General features: G+C 37.6%; 1 protein-coding gene across 12 annotated transcripts in view; it reads right to left on the bottom strand.

Moving 5' to 3' along the window:
* The window catches only part of LOC131154260 (ADP-ribosylation factor GTPase-activating protein AGD4-like), a 132,081-nt gene extending 105,671 nt beyond the window's left edge, over positions 1-26,410 (bottom strand). For 10 of the 12 annotated variants that reach the window (XR_009136400.1, XR_009136399.1, XR_009136401.1 and 7 more), the window contains exons 1-5: positions 26,113-26,410; positions 25,716-25,792; positions 22,507-22,607; positions 21,860-21,930; positions 12,073-12,135 (exon numbers count right to left, since the gene is read on the bottom strand). Coding sequence is in view for 7 of the 12 variants with exons in the window: in XM_058106918.1 (XP_057962901.1) it covers positions 12,073-12,135; positions 21,860-21,930; positions 22,507-22,607; positions 25,716-25,792; positions 26,113-26,160 (360 nt within the window). In the remaining 5 variants the exon portion in view is untranslated. Of the gene's footprint in view, positions 1-4,755; positions 4,849-12,072; positions 12,136-21,859; positions 21,931-22,506; positions 22,608-25,715; positions 25,793-26,112 lie in introns of those variants that run through there. The other 2 variants (XM_058106921.1, XM_058106924.1) reach the window with 2 other exon arrangements.
* Positions 26,411-27,653: the final 1,243 nt, after the last annotated feature.

The following is a 27,653-nucleotide window of genomic DNA, read 5'->3' as shown; positions in this document are numbered from 1 at the left end:
TTAGGATGGTGGAAGATAAATCATCCGAGATTTCCTATCTTTCACAAGTAGCACATGATGTTTTGGCTGTCCCCATATTTACTGTTGCCTGCGAGTCTACAATTAGCATAGGAGGTCATGTTCTTGATTCTTTCAGAACATCATTGACTCCTAAGATAGTGAAGGCTCTTATATGTTTCTTAAGACTAGTTACGGAATTGACCACTACTACTTAACTATGAAAAAAACCTTGAAGAACTTAATAAACTTGAAAAATATTGTCAAGATTTGATTAAAATGAATGACCTAACTTGAAGATAGGTCTCTCCCTCTATTTGTAATACAAATTAAATACCTTCTAATGACAATAATAGCCTTACCAACTCTCATTAATTAATATATTAACACACTTAATAACAATAATACTAAAAGACATAAATAACCTCTAACACTCCCCCTCAAGCTGAAGCATAAAATTCATAAGCTCCTAACTAGTTACAGATGAATTTATAACACGAGCACCTCCCAACACTTTGGTAAACAAATCAACAAGCTACATGTCCAATTTCACATAAGCAGTTGAAATGAGCTTCTGCACAAGTCTCTCCCGAACGAAGTGGCAATCAACTTCAATGTGGTTCGTTCGCTCATAAAAGACCGAGTTGGAGGCAATATGAAGAGCAACTTGACTGTCACACATCAACTTCATAGGCTGAGAATGCGAAAAACCCAATTCTTCCAACATGTTCTTCAACTAGACAACTTCAAAAGCAGTGTGAGCCATAGCTCTATACTCTGATTCAGCACTTGACCTTACCACCACAGTTTGGCTCTTTACTCTTCCAAAAAACCAAATTACCACCAACCAGGATACAGTACCTGGTGGTGGATCTACAATTGGAAGGCGATCCAGCCCAATCTGCATCTGTGATTCTATATATCAATAGATATAAGTGCGACCCTAATCACGATATAAAAGACCTCTACTAGGTGCACCTTTGAGATATCTCAAGAAGCAGATAATTGCGTCCCAATGACTTGTCCTCAGAGAATCCAGAATTGGACTGACAACACTTGTTGAAAAAGATATATCCGGCCAAGTGACTGTGAGATACTTTCCAACAAGTCTCTGGTATTGTCTAGGATTAGGTCGCAAATCACCCATATCCTGTATTAACTTGCTGTTAGGATCCATGGGAGTATCAACCAGTTTAGATCCCAATAAGTCAGTATCATCCAATAGATCAAGAACATACTTCCTCTGTGACAAAACAATTCCAATATGAGATTTAGATACTTCTATACCCAAGAAGTATTTCAACGGTCCCAAATCTTTGGCCTGAAACTTAATGTATAGAAAAAGTTTGAGACTATGAATACCTTTATCATCACCACCTGTAATAACAATATCATCCAGATAAACAACAAGGGGATCCTACCTGACAAAGTATGACGATAAAACACAGAACGATCCACAGCACACCATCGAGGACCAAATTCAAGTACTACAACATGAAAATGACTAAACCATGCTCTAAGAGACTATTTTAAACCATATAAATCCTTCTTGAGCCGACACACTAAGCTTGTCTCCCCCTAAGCAACAAACCCAGGTGGTTGCTCCATATAAACCTCCTCCTCAAGGTCACCATGCAAGAAGGCATTTTTCACATCTAATTGATGCAAAGGCCAGTGATAAGTAGTAGCAAAGGAGATAAACAGACGTGTTGACGTAAGTTTGGCAACCAAAGAAAAAGCATCAGAATAATCCAAATCATACACCTAAGTGTATCCCTTAGCAACAAGACGAACCTTTAGATGAGCCATAGAACCATCAAGGTTGACTTTATCAGTGTAAACCTAGCGACAACCAACTACAAACTTGTCAGGAGGAAGAGGTATCAAATTCCAAGTATCATTGTCATGTAAAGCGTCCATCTCTTCAACCACAGCATTCCTCCACCCAGAATGGGCTAAGGCTTTTGAAACAAATTTAAGAAGGGTAGTAGATGATAGAGTAGTAACAAAACAATAGTTGGAGGGTGATAAGGAGTCATAAGAAACATAGTTGGAAATGGGATGTTGAGTACATGTGCATTTACCTTTTCGAATAGCAATAGGAGGATCAACATCATGGGAAGTACAATCATCCAACGAGGAAACCTAAGGAATGTTAGTAGAAGCTAGAGGGGACTCTCTTCCTTGGAGATGCCGTTGTGAATATGCTTTCAAATTAGCATGATCAAGACGATGAGAAGGACTCAAACTACATGGAGACTCAGATGGTTGGTTGGGCAAGAATAGCAACGTAAAAATTTGGAAGATTAGGCAAAGGAATAGACTCATTGAGCTCAGAAGCGCTCAATGACTAGGTGTATTAAGGTGTAGACTCAAAGAATGTAACATTGGCAAAAACAAAGAAGCAATGCAGCACAAGGCTATAACAACGATATCCCTATTGAGTATATGAGTAGCCTAGAAAGAAACATTATAAAGCACGAGGATCAAACTTATCCACTCCATGAACAAAGGACACACACCCAAATATAGGAGGAGGAAGAGAAAATAAAGGTGAATTAGGAAAGAGAATGGAGTAAGGAATTTTACCACTATGAACAGAGGATGAAATTATGTTGATTAGATAACAAGAAGTAAGTACAACATCACTCCAAAACACTTTAGGTACATGCATTTGATAAAGTAAGGTGCGAATGATTTCAAGATGTCTATTTTCCTACTCCGCAACCCCATTTTGTTAAGGAGTGTGGGCATAGGATGATTGATGAACAATACCAAATTGAGTCATATAAGTAGTGAAGTGTGCACTGAAAAACTCTTTAGAATTATCACTTCGAAGTATTCGAATTGGGAAATCAAATTGAGTCTTTATTTCAGAACAAAAGTCAAAAAAAAATATGAAATAACTCAGATTGATCTTTTGTTAAATATAACAGTCATTCTTGAATAATCATCCACAAAGGTTATAAAGAACCAAAAACTCAACTTGGGCACAACTCTATTAGGACTCTAGACATCTGAATGAACTAACATAAAAGAGCTTGTAGCCCTTTTATTGACTCCGGAAGCAAAAGAAATCAATGGCGCTTTCCCAGCTGACAAGACTCACAATCAAGACTAGACATATAACTCAAACTAGGAACAAGACATTTAACTTTTCCAATGAAGGATGACCTAGGCAACAATGAATTTGGAAAGGTGTGGCAGCAGCAGTGCAAGCAGTAGAAGGAGATAGTGGCTCAAAGTGATTGAGTCCACTACCTTCATGCCCTCCACTAATTGTCTTCCTCATCTTCAAATCATGAATAACCACAGAATCAAGGAAGAATGTCACTGAACAATTCATGGATTTAGTAATTTTGCTAACGGACATAAGATTGAAAGGAAATTTGGGAACATATAAAACAGAAGGAAGAGAAATAGCAAAAGTGGTATTTACAGTCCCAATTTCCTTGACTGCAGTAGCGGATCCATCAGCAAAGTAACACAAGGTATTTTGCAGGATATTGAAGAGTGGGGAAAAAGCTAGTTATACTTGTGACATGACCAGTGGCAACGAAATCTATGACCCAAGGACTTGGGCGAGAAGTACTGGATGACAAGCATACTGTGTTATTACCTGTTTGGGCAAGAGATGCACTGGAAAGTGAAACTTGTTGCGACACTTAAACTGCTAAAACTTGGAATACTCTTCGTCTAACATGGATACAGTACGTTGCCCCTCCCCCTCAACCCCAAAGGTGAGGGGTAGGTAGTGACTGCATTGGCTACCCCCAAAGGTGTGAAGTCAGTGGTGGTTGCATTGGCAACACGTGAAGGTTTGCTGTGAAGATCCTAACACTGCTTAATAGTATGATTACTATGTCCACAATGAGTGCACTTTCGAGAAGTACCTCTACCTCATCTATCTCTACCACTACGACCACTCGAACCACTGCGGTAACTTTTCTTGTTTGGTAGAGAATTAGAATCACCTTGTGTACAAAAGGCTGTCCTCTCAGAGCCAATCCAACAGTAGGAAAATGCGTGTTAAAGGAAGCACAAAGAACACAAGAATAAATATCGGCAAATGATGGCAGCTCAACAATACTAACTATCTGGGACTGAACTGCCTCAAACTCAAGTCTCAAGTCTACTAGAACATGAAGAATTATCATCTTATCCCTTTGCTTTTGTATCCTATGAACATCGGCAATTATAAGTTGTACAACGTTAAGATCCTCATGAATACACTTCATCTCTCCAAAATAATGTGCAATACTCCTATCTCCTTGTTCTAACTGAAAGTACTCCTGGGATAAATCATACATACGTGTAATGTTACTTGAGTATAGAAGTTTGACCTAATCTCAAAATCTCCTTGCACGTACCTAGATGCATACGCATCCACATCCGTGCAATTTGTGGCTCCATCAAATTCCATAAAAGGGAGACAATCAAGACATCTTCTTGAATCCACACATCTTTTCTCTTCTCATCAAAAGAATTAGATTGGAGCAAGTGGTCAAATTTCCCTAGTCCTGCTAATAAATACAAACAAGCTTAGACCATTGAACATGGTTATTTCCATCCTACTTTTGAGACGTTATTTGTGGCAGTGATGTAGGAAACAAATTTTTGGGATTCATAGGTTCCATCTCAACACTCACAAATCAGCAACCACACCAAAAAAAAAAAAAAAGAACAATCAAAACTAATCAGAACAATCACAAACTATGTGAAGCACCAACAAAACCATGGACGAGATGAACAACTCACAAATGGATATAGCACTGCCACAGCCTCACAACTGAACATATGAATGCCGCCACAGCTCCAAGAAACTCACAAAGAAGCCTTGACAAACCTTGAATAGAAATTAACAAAATGCCGCAAGTACATAATCAAAATAGGTTAATTTTGAGCAAAAAACTGGCCTAACAGCTTGATAATATAGTCTAGGGAAGGAATCAAAGCATGGCAGAGGAAACAAAAAAAAAAGAAAAAAGTGGTCGGAACTTCACTCACGTGCCGGTGCGTGGGGTCGGCCCTGCCGGCATTTGGCCAGCACGTGGGAGCACGTGGGGGGGATGGGGTTTTGTGGGTTGAGTCGTCAGGGGGGTCTATTTATGGGTGTATGGTTGGTCTTGTGAAATAATACAGGATGGAGGCAGATTAGGGATGGACAGCCGCAGGAATTTTGTTTTCCGGCGACAGCTGAGGGGAATAGGGTTTAGGTTGGATCACGCTCTGATACCATATTAAGATTTGATTAAAGTGAGTGACCTAAATTGGAGATAGGTCTCTCCCTCTATTTATAATACAAATTAAATACATTCTAACGACAATAATACCCTTACTAACTCTCATTAATTAAACACACTCAAAATAACGCTAAAAGACATAAATAACCTCCAACAGAGATAAAAGATAATTTCTTAGTGTTTATCTTTTTTACACTTCCTAATTGTTTTATCTAATTACTGTTTTGTATCTATTTTCTCTATTTTATTAACTTTTTATTTTTAATTGATTTCAGAATTTGATAAATTTGACCCAAATTCTTCTAGTATTGACACCACCAATGATTTGTTGGTAAGATTATGCATTCATTTCTTTATAAACATTGATCATCAATTTAATTTTATTTTGTTATTACTTTCATTTGCTTTATTTTATTAGGAAGAATGATGTTTGTTTGGATATAGGGGAATTGAAGCTACAATTTTGACTATTGAAGAATGTGGATGACTTCAACTCTTTGAAAGTTCTAAACAATGATTTTATTTTTTGGTGAACAATTTTAATGTTTGTTTTTTTATTTGTAATTTGGGATATTTGATATTTTCATGTTTATTTTGAATGTTTGTTTATTTTGGGCAATTAGGGACAGGAAGACCTAACTAAGAAAGTGACCAAGAATTTGCTTGCTTAATTATTGAAGTTCCCAAGGATTGGGACATTCTGGTTAATTGATATGTAATTTGCACTATGTTGGTTTATGGGAACCTAAGAGAGACAAAAGTGATCGACAGAAGAGCTAATGGGAACTAGGAACAAAAAAAAAAAATATGCGTTCATATCTCCATATCAATTATTATTTAAAGGGTCCAGTAGGAGCAGCAGGTTCTCAATCAGTTCTCCATAATCATATGTTCGCAAAAGGTCCAGCAGGACCAGCAGGTTCTCATCAGTCTAGGCTGTCTAACAAATTCAATTTTGTTATAATTACGACACATTATGAAAAAACAAAAGGTCTAGTAGGTTCTCAACAACCTTTGTGAAAAAAAAAAAAAAATCCATTGAACATTAAAAAGATAGGTTAAAAACTGAAAAAACTCAAACCAAACTGCCCATGATTCGGTTCTCCAAGGAATAGCAGGCTCAGTTTGGTTTCGGTTTCGGTTTCAGTTTTGGTTTTGGTTTTGGTTCTCCTCCATCAAAAACCGCACTTTCAACTCGGTTTTCAGTTTGTACCATAACTGAACCGAAGTGAACCGATTTCACCCCTAGCTGGTAGTGAGCCCAAAAGCCTTCCAGCCCAACAACTCCGTGCCCCTTTAGAAGATCTGTTGGGCCCATATGAGCCCATTTCTGCAAGCCCCTTTCTAAATACCTGACTGTATGTGGCTCTTACTTGGTTGGGCCTTGCATCCTCCAACATTTTATTAAGCCCATCGAAGCAATATTTTTTAACCCAATTCCAATAAGCATCTCTAGGGAAAAAAATCTTCAGCTGTTCCATGAGTGATCTTACCCTATGATTAGGTTGGTCAAATCATGGAATGCCCTCTTAAATCACCTTCATTCCCCATTCAGTCAAACCTTCCTTGATCAATCTCTTTCCTTCCTCGATTTCCCTCATCGGAGTCCCACTCATGCCCTACTATGGAACTTCACTTAACACCATGGTGAATTGTTGGCTCTCACGAGAAACTTCACATGGGTCCCAAAATCCTTGACATTGTGGAACCATATGCAATATTGGCTCAAACCTTCAATTAACAACTTCAGCTCTATTGCCCTCTGTGTTGCCCTTCACAATCCCAAAGAACTTCTATCCCCCTGCCTTCTTTCCTTCCAAAATGCAAATCATCTGCATAGAGCCCTTTGATTGAGATCTTCAAAGATAAGCCTACAGAAATTGTTCACTTGGGATCTTCTCCAAAGATAAGAACCTAGCAAAATTGTTCACTCTCAATCTCAATATAAGGAAATGATTTTCTGTTCTGAGAGTCATGATCCAAAGGTTTGATGTTTTTGTTAAGTGAAAATGGTGTGACTCTTCTTAATGCCGTCTACTTTTTTTTTTTCATAGCAAAAGAAATTTTATTAATAGGAAAAGAATTTAGGAGGGAGAATAAGATATCTCCTGAAGATAATCTAGTAGAAACCAGAAAAAAGAACTAAAACAACAAAAAGAGAGACATCAAACCAGCCAGTACCTCCAATCCCTATGTAAATCCTGAAAACTAGCTTCCCTTAGAATTCCAACCCGACACACTGTAAAGAAGCTATGTAAATCTTTTCCCACACCAGAGACCAATTTAATTTCTTCCCAGAAAATATCTGTGCATTATGCTCCAGCCGTATACCCCATAATATTGCAAAGAGACCACTCTTCCACAAAGCTGCCCTATCCTTCCTTCTTGAAAATCCCGGGAATGAGATGCCTAATGAGTCTTCCACTAAATACGGGCATACCCAACTCTCTTGCACAATACCAAACAGCTTATTCCATATCCCCCATGCAAAAAATCACAATGAAAAAAGAGACGGAATGTTGTCTCGGAATTCCTAATCTGCAGCAACTTATTGGTATTCATTTTGTTAAGCACACCCAACCAAGTAAAACTTTTGCTTTTAGGGGAACATTGACCAACCAAATAATGGGATAGAGAGGAAAAGAAGAATTAAAGTAGGTCAAGAATTTATAGAATGATTTGCAAGTAAACAATCCCGATTGATCCAAGAACCAAGAACGAACATCCCTCCCAAAGAAAGGTTGCAATTATTTAATAAGGACAATAAGATGACAACTCCACCATCTCCTTATCATTTAGAGGTATCCTGAAATGGAGATTCCAAGAAACCAAAGAGCTACTCAAATTGTCAAGGGAAAAAAAATACTAATAAATCTATTAGCCTCTAAGCACAATCTAAAAAGATGAGAGCAAGAAGTGGAAAAAGAAACATTCCCAAGCCATGGCTCCTTCCAAAGCAAATCCAAGAACTCTTTCTCCACCTCAAAATTAGTGTGAGTGAATAGAGAATAAATATGAGAAATAGACCTCCATAGACTCCCCAAAGAACATCACAAACTAGCATTGGTATCCCTCCCAATCTCATCCAACCCAAACTTACAGCGTATGACTCTATGCCACAGTGTAACGGTCTCTGTCCAAATTTGGTGAGGTACTCTCCGCTTTGGCCCATTGGCCTCATGATTTTGTCATATAAAAGGCACCTCACATAATTGGAGTGTAAACCAATCTTATAAGCCCAAGATTTTCCTGTGTGACTATGACATTCTTTCCGGTCCAATCTCTGATGCCCTTGTCAGAGTGTCTCTGTGCAGGGTCCCACATGATAGTATCCCCAAGGTGGTTATGATACCAAATGTAATGGTCTTGGTCCAACTTTGGTAAGGTATTATCCGCTTTGACCCATTGGTCTCATAGTTTTGTCATATAAAAGGTGTCTCACATAAATGGAGAGTGAACCAACCTTACAAGCCCAAGATTTACTTCGTATACATTTGATGTGAGACTGTGACATTGTAGAGAATTTTCTTCTAAGGGGAAGCACTATAACCATAGACACCAATTTTCTTCTAAGGGAAAGCACTATAACCATAGACACCAAATTACCAAGACCCAAAACCCTCCTCCTTTTTAGAACTACAAACCTCTGCCCAGTGCACTAAATAGTCCCTGTGACTTCCCACACCAAACCACAAGAAATCTCCCATGATTCTCTCAAGCTTACAAATAATTCCTACTAGAATCTTAAAAACAGACAAGAAAGACAGCAAAAAGCTAGAAAGACAGGTCTAAGTAAGCGTAATTATACCCCCAAAAGAAAAAAGAGCCTCCTTCCAACCATCAAATCTCTTTGTCACCCTTTCAATACTAGATTCCAAAAATATGCTACTCTAGGATTCCCTTTCAAAGGAACTAGGAAACAAGTCAAGGCCCAATCCAATAAACTACACCCCATGTCTGTAGCCCAATCACTAGTTCACTTAACGAGTACATTTAACACTACTAACCCACTCCTCCCCATATTAAATTTGAGCCCAAACACCTACTAAAAAACTTCACAAATATCCAAAATTCTCTTAAACGAAGGGTACGATCATCAAGGAAGAAAATGGAGCATCAGCAAACTGAAGACGAGAAACCCCATCTCCCCCAAAAAAAACGGTCACTCCCCACACCTAACCCTTTCACCAACCCCCTATCTACCACCCTACCCACCATCTTACTCAAAACATCAACTACAAGGACAAAAAAAAAGGAGATCACAAGTCTCCTTGTCTAATTCTCCTTGAAGCAGTAAACCAAGATTTGGGTTCACCATTGGCAATAACCAAGAAATCGACATCAGACAGACAAACCACAATCCACCTGCATCAGCACCAAAACCCTTTTTCACAAAAACCTTATCAAGGAAGCCCCAACTCACTCTATCATAAGCTTTCTCAAAATCTAGTTTGAAAACAAACCCCCTATTCTTATTCCTACAAATATCCTCCACCACCCATTGGTCACTAGAATAGCAACCACTATTTGTCCCCCCCCCCCCCCCCACCAACAAAAAAAAAAAAAAAAACTCAAAAACACTCTAAGGACTCAAAATAGTAACGTTGAACACCGCACTCGACCTATTAGCTAACACTTCAATGATAATCTTATACACACTGAAGACAAGACTAACAGGTCTACAATCCTCAACCTTGGAAGATCTAGATTTTTTAGGCACCAAGGCTATAAAAGAAGAATTAATGCTCTTACTCACAATCTCATTCCCATAAAAATCATTGAAAACTTCCAAAAAAAAAACACCTTTTACAAGAGAAAACCATGTTAAAACCATCCGAGCTTGGTGCCCTATCCCTATCCATCCCACAAACCACTCCCCTCACTTCCTCCTCATCAAATGATCTCTCAAACCAATACATTTGATCATCAAATATAGGATCCCATTCTAACCCTTCTATCATCAGTCTACTATGGTCCTCCAAATACAAATTACAAAAGAAATCAATAACAATAGATGTGATCTGATGTTGATCATTAGTGACCCTCCCGCCCCATGTATCCAACTCCCTAATCAAGTCTTTACTCTTGTTCCCATTAGCAAGTCTATGGAAAAAGAGGAATTATACTAACCATCTTTAAGCAATTTGAATTTGGTATTTTGCCTCGAACCCCTCATTTCCAAGAAAATTACCTCTTCCAACTCAATTTTAATCAAAACTCTTCTTGCCTCCTCACATTCGTAAAGAATAACCTCCTCCTCCTCTCTATCCAAGACAGCCATCTCCTTTTCACAAAAGGAGTTGGTTGTCTTGGATAGAACCATCTCCTTTCCTCTCTTTACCAAAAAAGTATGGAAGAACCAACAACATTATTCTCTGCAACTTTGAAAAACTCAACATTCTCCAAAAAATTGCTCAATAAATAATAGGCCTCCCCTACTAACTATAAACACAACAAAAAGCTAAATCAGCTTGACAGCAAAAGCATCTTCACCAGAGGAGCAGAACCTACATCAACTCGACGGAAAAATAGCTTCACTAAAAAAGCACAACCAATGTCATTGATCAGCTCAATGGCAAAAAAATTTCACCAAACTATCGAAGGAGTATTGAAACCTTAATGATAGAGAGATCGGTGAGCTTGCCCCTCTGCTCAATGTGCTTTCAGTCACTTCAACTCCAATTGGGGATTGACTAAACAGTGTGGGGCATAGATTCTTCTAGGGACATTTCTAATAAATCCATTTCTCATTTGACTCATGCTCCTAATGCTACTCCTTTTGCCCCTTATTATTTCATTTTGAAAGCCATAGCCCCTTCTAAGGTTAAGGCCTTTCCGTGGACAGCCTTCTTGGAAGAAATTAATACTATATGACTTGCTTTGGAAATAGACCTAAAATTTTTTAAAACCTAATGTGTGTTTATTTCTATCTTAAGAGTGGAGATCCTTGTTTCCATTTCCTTCTACATCATCATTTCTCTTAGACCAACTAGAGTAAATTTTTTGCCATTTTTAGAGAAAGTAAGGTGTGCCATTCCTCCTTGGAAGCTTTTTGTACTATGTGGTTTAAGCGTCTTGGAAAGGGCAAGAAGAGAAAGGCTTATGGAACTGCTCAATGTTGGCTATCTTCAGGTGTAATTACTTGGAGAGAATGCTGAATCTCTAAGAACTTGGATGCTCCTCTTAGCTTGCTTTGTTAGTGGTGATTCTCGCATTTCTGTGGATTTTAGTGAATGGCTTATTTTGGCATTTATCTGTCAATCTACAGCAGAACCACGTTTCTTTGCTCAAGTAGAGCTGTTTTGTAATCTTTGTTCTCTGGTTTTCTGGTCTGTCCTTTTTTTGTTGTATCCAGAGGATATCTTATCCTCCCTGTTTTGTTCCCCCCTTCTTGTTCTACTCATCTGCTCTCTTTCTTTAATAAAATTCTTTGTTTATCAAAAAAAAAAAATTAAATCCTTTCTAAAACAAAAAAGTACTTATTAGTGCTTTTCTGCCCAAAAATTAAAAAACACTAACCTACAAACATTTCCACAGGCTTGGCAATTAAATCAATGATTCAATGAAAAGTCCAAGAACAAAAAACTCCAAGACATTAAAGATCAAATCATGACATTATATTTCTTTACCCCCAACATATAAAGAAGTTTTAGTTTTGCAATATCTAGAAGCGGAATTTCAATTTTTCTATTTCAATAAAAATAATATCTAGACTTTTGAGTAATTCATCCATGAACTAGGTAACCAACTAAATTACTGATAATGTTGCAGCGGCTATTAGTTCCAACCATCAAAGAGTGATTGTCACAGAAGCTATTATACAAAGCAATACCTTCACATCCTGCAGATCAACAGATATGAAGTGCATCAGACGATCAATTAACACATGCTCAACCTGCAAAATGATTTTAGTCATATCACAGAATCATAATCCAATAACATTTCAACCAAGCTCGTGTAAGGCGAAGAGAACTGCAATCTTCCTACCATAAAATATACCGTGTACAAAGATAAATGTTATGTGACCCAAATCCATTACAGAATTTTGGACAATGAATTTTCTAAATATGGATAACATTTTGAATCAAAAACCATACATGGTATAACCTTTGGAAAAATTGATGTTTCATGCAAAATTTCCACACTTCCAATAGTTTAGAAAATATCAACTGAAAAACAATAATTGCCAATGTTTCACAGGAATCTCAACAATTTCACTGAAATTTTGACCAATATCACAATCATTTTCAAAAATTTAAAAATAATAAAAATTTTGAGCTTTTCAGAATCTTTTGAGTTTGAAACATCTCCAAGCACATTGCTTCCCATGCTTGCGCTCTCTTTCTCCCCTCTCCTCTCCCGCACCCTTGGCTTTGTCTGGTTTGTGTTTGATCACGGATTCTGCTTGCCATGAGAGAAGGTGGCTCTCATCGGGCTGTCCAGATCGAAGGATTTCCCTTCGATCTGATCTGCATTTAGAGAGAGTAGGAGAGATGGTTTTCTTTGTTGTTTGAAAGGAACTCGCTCCACAACCAAGGGTTTAGGGTTTCTTTGGTGGCAATGCAGTGGTTCGTCAATGGTTTGTCTTTATTGTTTGGGCAGGTGGAGAGTTTGACTTGTAAAAGGTGCATTTAGTTGATCAGGTTGATGAGGGAGGTAAGCACTAGGAATCAGGGTTGGGGTAGAACCAGAAAAGGTTCTCCATTTTCATCCCAGGTGGTGCTTGACTGCACATGATGAACACAGGCACAGTTTTGCAAGAGAGCTTTATCTGTTGATGGTGGATTCAGGTAATGAAGATATCTGTACAGTGAACGGAACTTCTGTTGCAGAGCATTGAGCATCTGAGTCTTGGAAGGAGTGGTGTCGCCAGAGAAAAAGAGCATCTCCATGCAATGTCTGCAGCAGAAAACAACCGGACTTGATGTGGAATAACCAGCATGACAAGCTGAAGAGGTTGGCATCCAGCCTACCGGCTACAGCAGAGGCAGCTAGGGTTCCGTAAGAGCCAATTCAAAGGTTGAAGATAAGGTGGTCTGGGTCTGTGTCTCTCACTACTGTGTTAAAAATTAGGCCATTTGTTGGGTAATCTGGTTTCTTCAGGTTTAGGCCTGGATTGAGCCCAGCTGGGAGTTAGCAAGGACTTTTCCGCCTGAGATACGATAGAGTTAAATGAACCTCCAATTTAGGCCAAAAATCTAGCCAGTGTTGAGGTACTCGACCCTATTTTAGGAAGGTTCTCCGCATCAGGTCCATTTTACATCTCAGATCCCACAAGTTGGGTTTTGTAGCAATCAGGCCCAAAGCTCTCATTATAATATTAATGGCAGCAGATGGACTCAGTTCCTTCTCTGAAGCAGGACAAATTCCCATTTTCTGTTCCACAGCAGAACAAAGAGCATACCTCCTCTTCACTGGAAGCAGGAATAGATTTCAATCCAGCAAGGCATGAAGGATAAGAATCAGAAATGCCAGGCGCAAGTCATTTAACTGTGGGAGTAAGGATGATGTTGCTGCACCTTTAGTGGGAGAGGAAAGTCGCATAGAGGAGAGAACAACTGGTGAGTCTCCAGTGATGGCTGTTGAAAAGGGTGTGTTACAGAGGACCTACAAGTTGGTGTGGACAAGATTCAAGAAAAAAATGTTCGTTCGCAACCGCAGGGATGGAGTTCAGATGGATGTGCAAATAAGGAAAAGACTGAAGAAAGCAAAGGTATTCTAGTGAGATAGTGCCAAAGCTTTTAACAAGAGATACAAAGGGAAAGTTATGTATTGTGGAAGATCCAAATGTTCATAAAGGTGCAACTAGTGAAAGGGTTAGCAAAGTAAGATGAAGAGGAAATGCGGGGATCTCTCGGATAATGACAGTGAAGTCCTTAGTCAGTTTGATTGTGATGGGAGCTTGCTTTGGTTGAGATTTGGGAGCAATATGGATATAGTTTTGACTCTTCTAATTTTTTTGGGGATATATCGTATTTGCTTCCATCTTTCATGGAACGTTTAAAAGGATTTTTACTTTTGAGGATGATGGAATGGGTTAAAAGCAACAATATGTAATGATGGAGTTTTGCCTACCCTGTGTAGGAGAATTTATGGGAAGGATTTAGAAGTACAGAAATTGATGGATAAGATGGGTTTACAGCTATCTGATCCTAGAGCAAACAAAGTTCAATTCATTGGTGGTAAAAGTGTCAGAGAAGTGATGGATAACTTGGTGGGGTTTTTCACCCTATCTGTTTTAGTTGAAGTGAGAGGGAAAGGCCAATGGGGTGGTTCCTCCATGTATAGTCCCTCTAGACCAACTATTAGGAGTTCTTTTTGGGATGAGCTTTATTACGTTTATGGTTTTTTCTCCCCTAGGTGGATCATGAGCAATGATTTAATGCAGTGAGGTTTTTGGAGGAAAAGAAAAAGGGAGGGGTGGGGGTAGATTAACTACTAGCATGCAGCATTTTTGAGTTGCTTATTAGGGAGTGTGGTTTGAGAGATCTCCCATTGGGAAATGCTACTTTTTCTTGGTCTTCTTTTTTTTCCCCTTATGAAAGGTGGGGGGAGTAGAAAATAAGATAAGGAAGGGAAGACTCAGATGGTTTGGGCATCTGCAACATAGGCCAAATAGTGTGTCGGTGAAGAGTGAACTAGCCACTGTGAAGGGCAGTAGAAAGGGTAGCATTAAACCTAAAATAACTTGGAATGAAATAGTATGGATTTAATAGCCCTGAATTTGTCAGAGGAAATTGCCCATGATCGTGTAAATTGGTGAAAAATGATTCATATAACTAACCCCACCTAGTGGGAGTTAAGGCTTGGTTCGTTTTTGTTTGTGGGATGAGGGGATAGGGTGATATGGCTAGTAGGCTTGATAGGTTTTTGTTATACAGTGAGAAGGAGGACAAATTTCTAATCTCTCCCAAACTCGCCTGCGACCTACTTCTAATCATTTCCCTAACATGTTGGAATCAAGTAGGGTGTCTTAGGGTCCTACTTCTTTTAGGTTTGGGAATATGTGGTTGGATCAATGCAACATTTAAGCCATTTGTCAAGAATTCTTGGCGAAAGAACATGGAGAGGAGCTGGGAAGGGTTTAGATTTATGAGGAAATTGAAGCAACTAAAGGAGAAAAAGAGAAATTGAAATGAGGACGTGTCTAGTGACGTAAGGATTAGAAAATCCAGCATTCTAGGTGATTTGGATTCTTTGGATAGGAAGGAAAAAAATTTCAATCTATTGGCAAGTGAGGAGAAAAAAGGGATTTCTTTGAAGAGGGAGTTGGAAGAGGTGAAGGAAATGAGGAGTTGAAGGAAAAAGATCAAATTTAAGTGGGTCAAAGATGGTGATTGTAAGTCTAGTTTCTTCCACGGGCTAGCAACTGAGAAATGAGAAAGAATTTCATCAGGGAATTGGATGTGGGGAGAAGGAGGATTATTACTGACCCTAGTTGGATTTCTTCCAAGATCACTAATTTCCATTTTAACATGTATGATAAGAAGGATGTTTGTAGATGAATGGTTGAGGTTAGAGTGGAATCCCATCTCTAGATATTAGATGTGATGGTTAGAGGGACCTTTTGATTAGGAGGAAGTGAGGGGTCAAGTTTTTAGGATGGAGAGGGATAAAGCACTAGGACTGAGGCTTTAGTAACTGTTGTGTTGAAGAAGAATAAATCCATCAAGATATTGGATTATAGACCTATTGACTTAGTTTCCGGTGTTTATAAAATCATCACTAAGGTTCTAGCTAATAAGTTGACTATGGTCCTTATAGGATTATCTCTAAGGCTTGGAGTGCGTTTGTAGGGGGTAGGCAAATTGTGGATGCCATTTTAATTGTCAATGAGATTGTGGAGGATATTCAAAGGAGGAAGAATAAGGGAATCATCTTTTAAGTGTAATTTTGAGAAAGCTTATGATAGAGTGAATTGGAAATTCCTAGACATGATTTTTGCGAGGAAGGGATTTGGTGAGATATGGCGGCATTGGATTAAAGGGTGCTTGTATAATGTGAGCTACTTAGTGAACAGAGCGAGTCTAAATTTTGGTTTAAGGCCATGTGAGGGATTAGGCAAGGTGACCCACTTTCCTCGTGTTTGTTTGTCCTAGTGGCTGATGTTTTGAGTAGGATGGTGGATAGGGCAATGGTTGGAGGTTTAGTGAAAGGTTTGGAGGAGGGAAGAGAGAAGTTTGGAGGAGGGGAGAGTGGGGGTCAAGGTGTCACACCTTCATTTTGCCAACGATACTATCTTCTTTCTAGTGGGTCATAGACCCTCCTTTATGAATATTTTGACCCTCCTTTATGAATATTTTGAGTCTCCTTCATGTTTTTGAGGAGGTTTCTAGACTTACGAAATATGAGGAAGAGCGCTATTGCAGCTATCAATTTTCCTGTCAAGCGTGTAAGGTAGTTATCTGCAGAGGTGGGTTGTAGTGTTTTTGGATTGGCCGCTGTCCTAGCATGGGTTTCATTTGGCGGGTAACCCTAGATCTGCTAGATTTGGGATCCTATTGTGAAAAGGATTTCTAAGAGACTGGAGGGGGAAAAAAGGTGCTCTTTTTTCTCTTGGTGGTAGAATAACAATTATCCAGGCTTAGACTTTCTGGGTTGCTCATAAGATTGAGAAGATAATGAGGGAGTTGTGGTCGTGGGTAGGGGGTTTTAGGGATCATTTGGCTAGCCAGTGAGTGGTGAGTAAGTCTAACAAGAGGGTGGTTTGGGTATTGGAAATTTGGTGTCTAAAAACACAGCTCTTTTAGCTAAATGGCTTTGGCAGTTTCCGCTAAAGAATTATTCCTTGTGGCATTTAGTTGTTACTACAAGTATGGATTGAACAACAATGGGTGGCGTACTAATTTGAGATTTAAATGTTCTTCAAAGATTCTGGAAATCTCTCTGAGAGTTATCCCTTCTTCGTTCCCCATGTTAAAATCCTGGCGGGAGGAGGTAGTAATATCCGTTTTTCAAAGATCCTTGGTTGGGGAATCCAGCTTTGTCCACCTCTTTTCCACGTCTTTTTCACTGAGCTCAAGACAGGATAATTTCATTTCTTCTTTTGTTGTTGATCCAAATAGTCCTTTGCCTTCTTGGGATTTATCACTAAATGATAAGGAGATGGTAGAGCTATCCTATTTGCTAGTCTTGTTGAATAAGTGTCGTTTTTCTTTAGAGGAGGATAGTCGGTCTTGGTCTTTGGATCCTTCAAGGGTTTACTCTGCAAATTTTTGTGAATAAATCTAATTTACCTTTTCCTCTTATCACATTTGGAAGGCCAAAATCCCCTTTAAAATCAAGGCTTTTATCTAGTTGGTAGCACTTGATAGAATTGATACCAATAACTTGCTGCAGGTTAGAAGACCTTTGGTGGCTTATCTCCAGATATTTGTGTGCTGTCTTAATTGTTCAGAATCTGCATCATATATGCTCATTCATTGTAATTATGCTTGGAGGGTATGGAATAAGCTATTTGGTATTTTAGGCAAATGTAAGGTGAGTTCTGGGGCAGTGGAGGACCTTCTAGCAGTTTCTTTTGCTGGCTTTGGTAGGAAAGAAGAAAGGGCAGCACTCTGGAAATGTGCTTTTTTTTGCAGTCTTTTGGAGGCAGCAGATGGAGCCTAATGCACGTATTTTTCTAGGAAGAAATTGTCTCATTTGCTGGTTTGGGAAAAGATACATTATTTGGCTTCTCTTTAGTGTGCGGGAATGGGGAATTTTAAGGGGATGAGCTTTTCTAATATTCAGCGCGATTTGCCTTATGTGTTGGAGTGTTAATCATGTTGGTTTTTCTCTTGTTTTTTTAGCTTTCAGGTTGTTGCTTTATGTTTTTTATTTGGATTTTCCAGACCACGTTAAGGAGATGTCTATTTCTCCAGGCTGTATATTCTTATTTTATTAATGAAATTCTTATTTCACTATAAAAAATGTAGCTTTTCTTTCAAGATTGCTAGGATGTGATTAAAGGAGATTTGATTAAAGTTTTTACCAAATTTTATGGGAATGGGATTTTGAGCAAGAGTATTAATTCCAACTTTATTGCTTCGGTGCCTGAGAAGACTATATCTATAAAAATAGAGGACTTTAGACCTATTAGTCTAGTTTCTAATGCGGATAAGAGTATCACCAAGTATTTGCTAATATATTGAGCAAGGTGCCTGAGAAGACTATTTCTAGAGCTCTGAGTGCATCTGTGGGAAGTAGACAAATAGTGGATGGAGGTGGTGGAGGATATTCAAAGGAGAAAGAAGAGGGTGTTAATTTTTAAATTGGATTTCGAGATATCTTAATACAGAGTTAGTTGGAGTTTCTTAGATAAAATCTTTGTGAGAAAGGGATTTGGTGAGAGATAGTGTCGATGGATAAGGGGCTTTTCGCCTAATGTGTGGTTTTTGGTAATTGTGAATGGTGATTGATGAACCTAACTCTTGGTTTAGTTCCTCAAGAGGTATTAGACAACGTGACCCGCTTTCCCCTTTTTTGTTTGTCCTAGTAGCTGATGTTTTGAGTAGGATGGTGAATAGGACAGTGGATAGGGAATTGGTTAAAAGTTTGGCAGTGAGAAAGAAGGAGTGGTGGCTTCACACCTTCAGTTTGCTGATGACACCGCTCTCTTTTAAGATGATCATGGGCCTTCTCTTTCAGGAGTATTTTGGGTATTCTCCATGCTTTTGAGAGGTTGTTTGAGCTTAAAATTAACATAAGGAAGAGTGGTTTAGCAGCTATTAATGTGTAGTCAGCGTGCTAAGGAATTGTCCTCTGCTGTGAGGTGTGGTTTATTGGATTAGCCTTTGGAATATTTAGGGGGCCCTTTGTGGGGTAATCCCAGATCTGCGGATTTTTAAAATCCTCCAATGGAAAGGATGGCGAAGCGGTTAGATGGCTGGAAGGGGGCTTTTCTCTCTTGGCAATAGAAGCACTCTTATTGAGGCTTGCCTATATAGTATCCCATACTAAAACTTGTCAATTTTCAAGATTCCACTGGGGACCACAAGTAAGATTGAGAGAATTATGAGAGACTTCTTGTGGTCTGGGGTCGAGGGTCATAAGAATCATTTAGTGAGTTGGGAAGAGATGTTCAGTTCTAAACTGGAGGATGGGCAGGGTCTTGGAATGTTGGTGTCTAAAAACACCACTTTCTTAGCTAAATAGCTTTGGGGTTTTTCCCTAGAAGATTCTTCCATTTGGCATAGAATTACTAGAAGTATGTTTGAGTTAAGTGAGAATGGTTAGGGTACCAGTGCTAGTTTAAGATCTATCTTGTTGAAGCTTGATATACATTGTTGGCCACAACCTAACAGCTTAAGCTTTTAGGTAAAGTGGTTGCTTAACACGGTATTAGAGCTGGTTAACAGGAGGTCCTATGTTCTAGTCTCCTTGTCTGCGTTTATTTTTCGGTTTGTAAAAAATTTATTGTGTTCTCTATCATGAGTGTTATTTATCGTGTGTTTGTCTCCACGTGTTGTTGGGCTACACGTGTGGGGGAGCGTTGAAGCTTGATATACATCGTCAGCTCACAACCTAATAGCTTAAGCTTTTAGGTAAAGTGGTTGCTGAACATATCTCTCATATTTATTCTTTACGTCTTTATTCATTCCCGCATTAAATTTGTAGTGGGGAAGAAACCCCAGATTCGTTTTTGGAAAGACCCGAGGTTGGGAATGGTGTCTTATCCACATCTTTTCTGATAGAACTCAAGGCAGAATAGCATTATTTCTTTCTTTGTCGGTGATTCAGATAGTCCTTTGGCTTCTTGGAATTTTCACTTCAAGAGACCTCTTAATCATAAAGAGCTTGTGGAGCTGTCCTTCTTGTTGACTTTATTGAATAATTGTCGTCTTTCTTCAGGAAGGGATGTTCATGCTTGGCCTTTGGATCATTTGGGTTTTATTCTTGACAATTATTTTATGAGTACTTGACCTACCAATTCCAATTCCTATCTTCCTCTCTATTCTATTATTTGGAAGGCCAAATTACACCCCAAAAATTAAGGCTTTTTAGGGTTGGTCATGCTTAATAGAATCAATACCAATAACTTCTTGCAGATTAGGGACCTTTAAAGGCACTTTGTCCAGATGTTTATGTGCTTTGTTATGATAATTTAGAGACAGCATCTCTCATGTTTTGCTTGCATTGTGATTTTGCTTGGAGGCTTTGGGACAAGTTATTTGGTGTTCTGGGAGAAAGGTGGGTTTGTCCAGTATGGTGGAGGAATCACTGGCTAAATCATTTGTGGGTTTTGGGAAAAGAAAGGATAGGGCAGCATTATGGAAATGTGGAATATTTTCAGTGTTGTGGGGTTTATGTTTTTTTCTTTTTTTTTTTCCTTTTTTTGGATAAAAAAAGAAGATATATTAAGAAAGAATAAACAATCAGAGTGATGATACTAAATCCTCAAAAAGACAATGGAAAAACAAAAGCAAAAACAAAAAGATAAATGACAAAAATAAAAAACTAAAAAAAAAACTAAAATCAGCCAAGGAAACCCCTCTTTAAACCCTTCCCATCATAGAACAGTTCAAAGTAACCAATTCCCTCTGACCATTCTTCACCTTAGATTTACCACCATCAAGCCTAACTTCATTTCCTCCATATGGTCATACAAATTGAGGTCCAAGTTATCGAACAAACTCTGAGTTGTGGGGTTATAGTTGGAGTGTAATGATCTTTTTTGGGGAAAAAGTTGAATTGTCAGCTGGTTTGGGAAAAGATTCATGATATGGCCTCGTTGTGGTGTGTTGGGTTTGGGATTTTCAGCGGAGTAAGCTAACTGGAAGTTTAGCGAGATTGGAGGAATCTGATGGCTTGATTTTTTCTGTTCTTTGTTGTTTCTTAGTTTTTTCAGATTATTTTGTGACATGTTTTATTCTCCTTTTTGTAAATTCTTCTCTTATTAATGAATTTTTTTTAAATTATCAAACAAAAGTAAAAATAAAAACAAAAATTCAGTCTTTCATGAGTTTAAACAACAGGGTGGTTTACAGAAGTCTTAACTGCACATTTATTACCCTGGTCTCTAAAAATGACTTTGCTGCTACAGTTAATGACTTAGACCTATTAGCTTGGTTACAAGTGCTTATAAGATTTTAACTGAAGTCTTACCCAAGAGATTAGCAAAAGTCTTGGTGGATACCATCTCAATCAAGGCTCTTTTACTGGTGAAAGACAGATCCTACATGCTCCATCGGTGGCTAATGAGGTGGTTGAGAACATTGTTAGAACTAAGAAGAAAGAAGGGGGTTTTGTTTTAAAATTGGACTTTGAGAAAGCTTATGACCAGGTTAGTTGGGTTTCTTGCAATGAGTTTTTTTTTTTTTTTTTTTAATAGCAAAAGAAGATAGTTCATTAAAAGGTCAGGAATGTCCAGAGGAGAACAAGACATCCAACTAGAGTGTTCGGAAATGGATTCTTCAGACATATTTCCTCAGAAGACATGCAGCAGGATTGGTGGCATTACTTAATTGAGTTATCTTGTATTTATTTTTTTTGTTTAGTTGCTTTCATATTGTAGGAGGATATCTTGTTCACCCTGGTTTTTTTCTTTTCTCTTTTTCTGTTTTCTTGAGAGTACTCTATGATTCGTCATTAAAATATTGGAGGATCCTCTTCATAAGAGAGCAATGTAAACAGCTTACCTGGGAACGGAGAAGCTCCTTATAAGTAGCTAGTTCACGAAATGCAGAAGTGAACTTGGAAATGACTGGACCTGGAATAAAGAAACAAATGAAACTTCAGGTCTTTCTTTCATGCAATAGTAACCACACGAGCTACTCTTTCATATTTTTTTCTTTCTCACAAACAAAGAATTAAAAAAGAGCAAAAGAAATGTACAAAGAGGAGAATGAAACATCCTGAAAAATAAAGAAGGAAAAAAAAAAAAGAAAAAAAACACACAAACAAATGAAAACAAAACCGAAAAAAGATAAAAAGGATTTCCTGGATAGCTGGGTTTCAAAACACTTTCCTTTCATATTTTAGTATCATCATCAAGAAGTCAATTTTCAGAATAACTAATTACTCACTTGTCCATATGGAGCTAGCACTGATGGTCAAAAAATCAGTCAATGACTATTAAGAGTATAAAAGTTATTAAATGCTTAGCATTTCAAATACAAAAAGCTTTCATGTTATGTGATTGGTGCATGTAAGCCTTGATATGAGTGCACATATATTAATTGCTTTCATGTAGATCTAAATATGATCCAAAAATGGAAAATTGTTGGTTTTTATACTACAGAAACTTTTTCGCCACCAATAATAACACCAAATAAGTCTCAACAACCTCCTATAGACACACTAATAGGATCATCCTGTCCAACTCCAAAGGCTTCTAAGGAATCTGCAAAGGCAGTGTCTCCCATAAATGCCTCCTCAAGAGCTTCCCTGTTGGAGAAAAGGAGAAAGAAAATTAGAATTATTCTAGGCATAACATATTTTTACTTTCTAAATGTGGATAAACAAACAAAAAGATAACTTAAAAAATTTTAAAGAAAAAAGTAGTGGAAAGAAAAGAGGCATTAACAAAGTGCAACACTATTTTTTTCATTTTTAATTGGGAACAAAAGCTTTTGTTGAACAATGAAAGAGACAATATCATTTTAGCATGGAGAAAACAAACCAAATATATGTCATTTCAAATGCTATAGAGGAACATTATTTTCTTGTTTTTTCTTTGGACTAGAGAAAATTTTAATAATAATGCAACCAAAGTACAAGATGTACGCATAGAACAACAAACAAAAATCAAACGATCAAAAAGATTACATAAGAGCTGCCCTCACATCCCTTTGAATATCGTACATCGTCAAACCCCAAAAGAAACCAAAAGAATGTACCCAACAGTCTTATAGAAAGTTTGAAGATCATTTTGAGCTGAGGAATAAGTTCCACAAAGGTCTTCTAGAAAGTTTGAGTTTGGATATACTTCAGAAATAACATTGTGCTGTTTGAGTGGCATTTCCCTAGAGTTTGCTGAAGTTTTAGCTGAAGACCAATGCGTGTTTTTGATCATCAAGAACATTGATAAGATGGAAAGGGGAAAATGTCACAATATCACGCTTTTGCATCTGTGGCAAGAATAGGAGGGTTGGGCAGCCTTGTAAATACATAATGAGCATGCAAATGTGTTAAAAGTAACTCTTCTAGAACATGGATTCAATTATGAAGTTCTCATAGATGTACTAGAAGTGCAGCTAAGGCCTTATGGTTTGTTAAAATGGCATAGTTGTCCAAGTGAAGTATGATTCATCAAACCCACAAATGGCTACCCATTATAGAGTTAGAATGATACGATAAGTTGTTTTACTAAGGGAGAACACTAGGTGAGCATCCTACCACCCCTGATGTCCTATCAGGCACTAAGTGATCACCTCAAGGAGCGCTTGGGTCTGGGCTCTTGACATCCTTGAGGGGGTGTCTCAGGATTCCATGTGGAATTGGGAGCCACATGGATAACCTGTTAGAGAATGCTGCTAATCATCACTCTACACTCTAAGGTTGCGATGTGCATTTGTGTTGACCCTGGGTTTATTCAGGCATGCTGCGGTCTCATACCCAATTGGACTCATGGTCTTAAATTCCCATGAAATTATCAAAATTTCCATTGAAATTTTACCCTTGAAATCGCAACAAAAGTCAATTTTTGTCTCACATAATTTTTGTCGTAATTTCAACAAATCATTTGAATTTACCAAAATCTCAAAGTTTTAGCAAAACTCTTAGAAATTTTAACTATAGAATGAAAATGAAATGTGAGATTTAGACGCAAAATGAAGTTTATCTCTTAATTTATCTTATGTTTTATTGCAACAAAAGATTATTAAGGGTTATTGAAAGTATATGAAAAATTAAACTTACAACAACATTTTATTTAACCATTCGTGCGCAAAGTGAAGTTTATCTCTTAATTTACCTTATTTTTTATTGAAACAAAAGATTATTAAGGGTTATTTAAAGTATATGAAAAATTAAACTTACAACAACATTTTATTTAACCATTCGTGTCTAAATTATCATTAGTTCTATAATAAATAATATTTAATTGATTTATGAATTTCATTTATATTAACCGAATATGTTTATTATTATCTAACAATTGTGTTTAATTATATTACAACTATTGCACCTCACACACAACATAGATGTATTTAATTCATAATATATTAATCATAAAACTTGCATTATTATGTCTTATCATTTCTAGAGTTTCATAAAAGAATCCCATGATTTACTACTAATTTCCATTGTTTTCTCAAATCGAAATCAAAATTGACATAATTTTTGTACTTTTGGAGTTTCAAAATTTTAGTCAAATCAAAATTTAAGACCTGGACTGGACTACCAAGGGATGTTAAACCTTCTCGAGTAGCATAAGATGGCAGTTCCATGTTTAGTAGCAAGTACGCTGACACAAAATTTTTCAATTTGTTATTACTCTCCTAGTAATCCATATCAATAACATCCAAGCTTCTATCACTTTGAGGCAAATCAATGCAATGCATTCAGTGTACAAAAAGCCGCATTGGCTGAAACTGAAACATTTGATTGAAACTTGACATTACCCAAATCATCTTGCAGTCAATGCCAAGCATTGGCCCAAAGCCCAAACACAAGTGAACCCATAGTCATTGTTAACCCTTTTAGCATGCAGTATTATGATGCAAAAACATGAGCTAAGGTCTTTAACATGCCATGTAGGCACCAACCTTTCATCATTGGCCAAAGTTAGAGATCTCATTAATCTTATGTTTTTCCCACTTATTACATGTTTGATTCATGTTTAACAATCTTTGGTCCATTTAGTATTCCACTCTTTCTCTACTACTGGGTTTCCTTTTTTCCTATTTTTTGGAATTCAAGCTCCTCCACTATCATGTTTCCAACAACTGAAATTCCCAATCCAGTGCTAAGCCCATTCCACTAAGTGCACTTACCAAGGATGCCCCAGCCCTAGTTGGTGAGCCCAAGGCAAAAGAGGTGAATGCCCGAGAATGCTCCCTATGTCCTTTTCAGTGAAACAATTACAATATTTTCATGTCGTCTAAGTTGTTGTTACTTAGACAGAAGTGAATTAATCAAACAGTAAATTGCCATTAAAAATATAATTTTGAACTGGGTTATTTATAGCTCAACCAGAAGAAATGCAGAATCTACCACTGATCTGTACCAAACACCTCATGGCAGATAATTAAGGTTTGGAGTTCTCTACAGTCATAAGGATTTTGAAAGTAAGGTGATAGCCAAACATTAAGATCAGCAGGCACAATAGTAATTCAACAATGGCAGCAAAAGTGCCATTTAACAGACCTAGTGAATGCTCCCTGCACGTCCATTGTCTGTCTTTCAACAGATCAGAGAAGGGAAGAAAACAAAATAATGCCTATGGCTGGCTGGATATTTATCACTCTATAGATTGTGGGGTCTCCATGATCTTACTCCATAAGCAGCTTTATGATTGAATTAAAATGAACAGAGAATACTTGAGAAACTCACATAAACTTCTTACACCCTTTATATAATTTTTGGCAGCGATCTCTCACTTCCTCAGCCGTCTGTTCTAGAGAACATATCTGTTTGATATCATAAAATTGAAGGAAATTTGAAGAGATAAGTACCATAACGCTTGCTTAGAAATCAAATTTAAGAGCAGATGACCTTCTTAACAAGTTTTGTGGGTCATTCATCATCAACAAAAATCAATTGAAAAACAAAGCTAATGAAAATGAGTGGAAAATCTTGAAGCGGAAAGAATATTCCCAAGTCTCTGCTGTGGGGATCACATGTCCTTTCGGAAAACAATTGAACAGGGCAAAACTCTCGGATAATGGAGAAGGATCAGCTCGATCCGAGTACTGTTTCTTCTATAATGAAATTAAGGAAATGGGAAGACCTGCTTCTGAAACATAGGGGAGTCTTCGAGCTTGAGAAAGGCCGCCATTATCAGCTGAAGTGAACGAGGAGAGCACACCTGCGCAATTGCCGAGTCGGAAACGAACTCCCTGTCACTCACCCTTCAGATCGAACAAGGGTCGCAAGCACTTACTGAGGTAATTTGGTCATTCGGAAAAGCTTGGCGATGTCAAAGTGACCATGTTGTGCTGGACTGCCGGGGCCTCCTTTGGCCGCACGATGCCCCCTGGCCCTCGCCGTTGGGTTTGACCATGAAACTTCCAGTCCTTTTTCTTTTTCTTTTTTTGGAAGTAAAAATAGTAGAAAACATCAAACTTTAACCTTATATATTCTCTAGGAGACCTAATCTTTTGTTTTCTAATATTGTGTTCTTTGAAATTGGAAGTCAAACTTGAGAAATCTAAATACAAATACATTCTTTATCTTATTTTTTAAAAATGAATTTTGTATAAAATTTAATATGCATTTCAACTACCTAAATGCATCAATTTGAAATTACTTCACTACCTATAAATTTCAAACTCAAATCCTTTACAAATCATATCCAACACTTGTAGGATAGCATAAGTTCGGTCTTTGCTCTTCTTCTACTCCTCCTTTCTTGTCACTCTAATCTCAAAAATTTTCAATTCAAAGGGTTATTGTCTTGTTTTGCTGGATCAAAGATATCATCTCCTCTCTCTCTCTAGCATGCACACGACACACCCAAACGAACTGGATCTAACGCGACTAAAGTTCAATTTTTTTATGTAAAGTGACAAAAGAGGAAGAGCATACAATGGTTTTAAGGAAACTCTACTTCATTTTAAGGAAACCCTAGGGGGAAGTAACCCTACTTTAAAATGCTCTCCTTCAATCCCTTGTGTACCTTCTTGCCTCAACTTTGAAAAAGGAGGTTGATTTTATTTCCTTTTTCTATTAAATTTGAAGAATTTATCGTGTTAGACCAATATTACCTCATTTTGATAAACTTTTGTTTGAAATTAGGATTTAGAGGTCTAATGCATGCTAGTGCTTTTCTTTTTTCTTTTTTCTTTTTCTTTTCATAACTATAACTGAACATTATCTGACTATTATTTTTTGACAATAAAAGAATAGATTCTCATTGATAAAGAAGAATAAATTAATAATAATAATAATAATAATGTTATAAAATATGTAGGAAAATAAATAGAGATGAGACAAAAATTTACGTGATTCAACTATGCCTACTTCACGGGCGGATGAGATAAAAAACTTCACTATCACGAGCAAAATTACAAGATGATTTGGAACTAACCTTACACAAAATATCTCTCCTCTTTATCTCTCCTTTTCTCTCATCATTTATATATATCTATATTACTATACACTTGCTACTACTCCCTATTCATAACATTACAGCAGAGTAGTAGCAGCAGCTCATAGCAGAGCAGCAAAGCAACAGCAACAGAGCAGTTCACCTACACAAAAAAATTAACAGCTTATAGTTATTTCTTCTTGAATTGTTAGTTCAGTTAGTTGATTAGTTAGGTGATTAGT

Source organism: Malania oleifera, chromosome 4 (assembly GCF_029873635.1).
Source record: "Malania oleifera isolate guangnan ecotype guangnan chromosome 4, ASM2987363v1, whole genome shotgun sequence".
Lineage (NCBI taxonomy): Eukaryota > Viridiplantae > Streptophyta > Magnoliopsida > Santalales > Ximeniaceae > Malania > Malania oleifera.
Note: the sequence above shows the minus strand (reverse complement) of the source record. Positions and strands in the feature narration are given on the sequence as shown.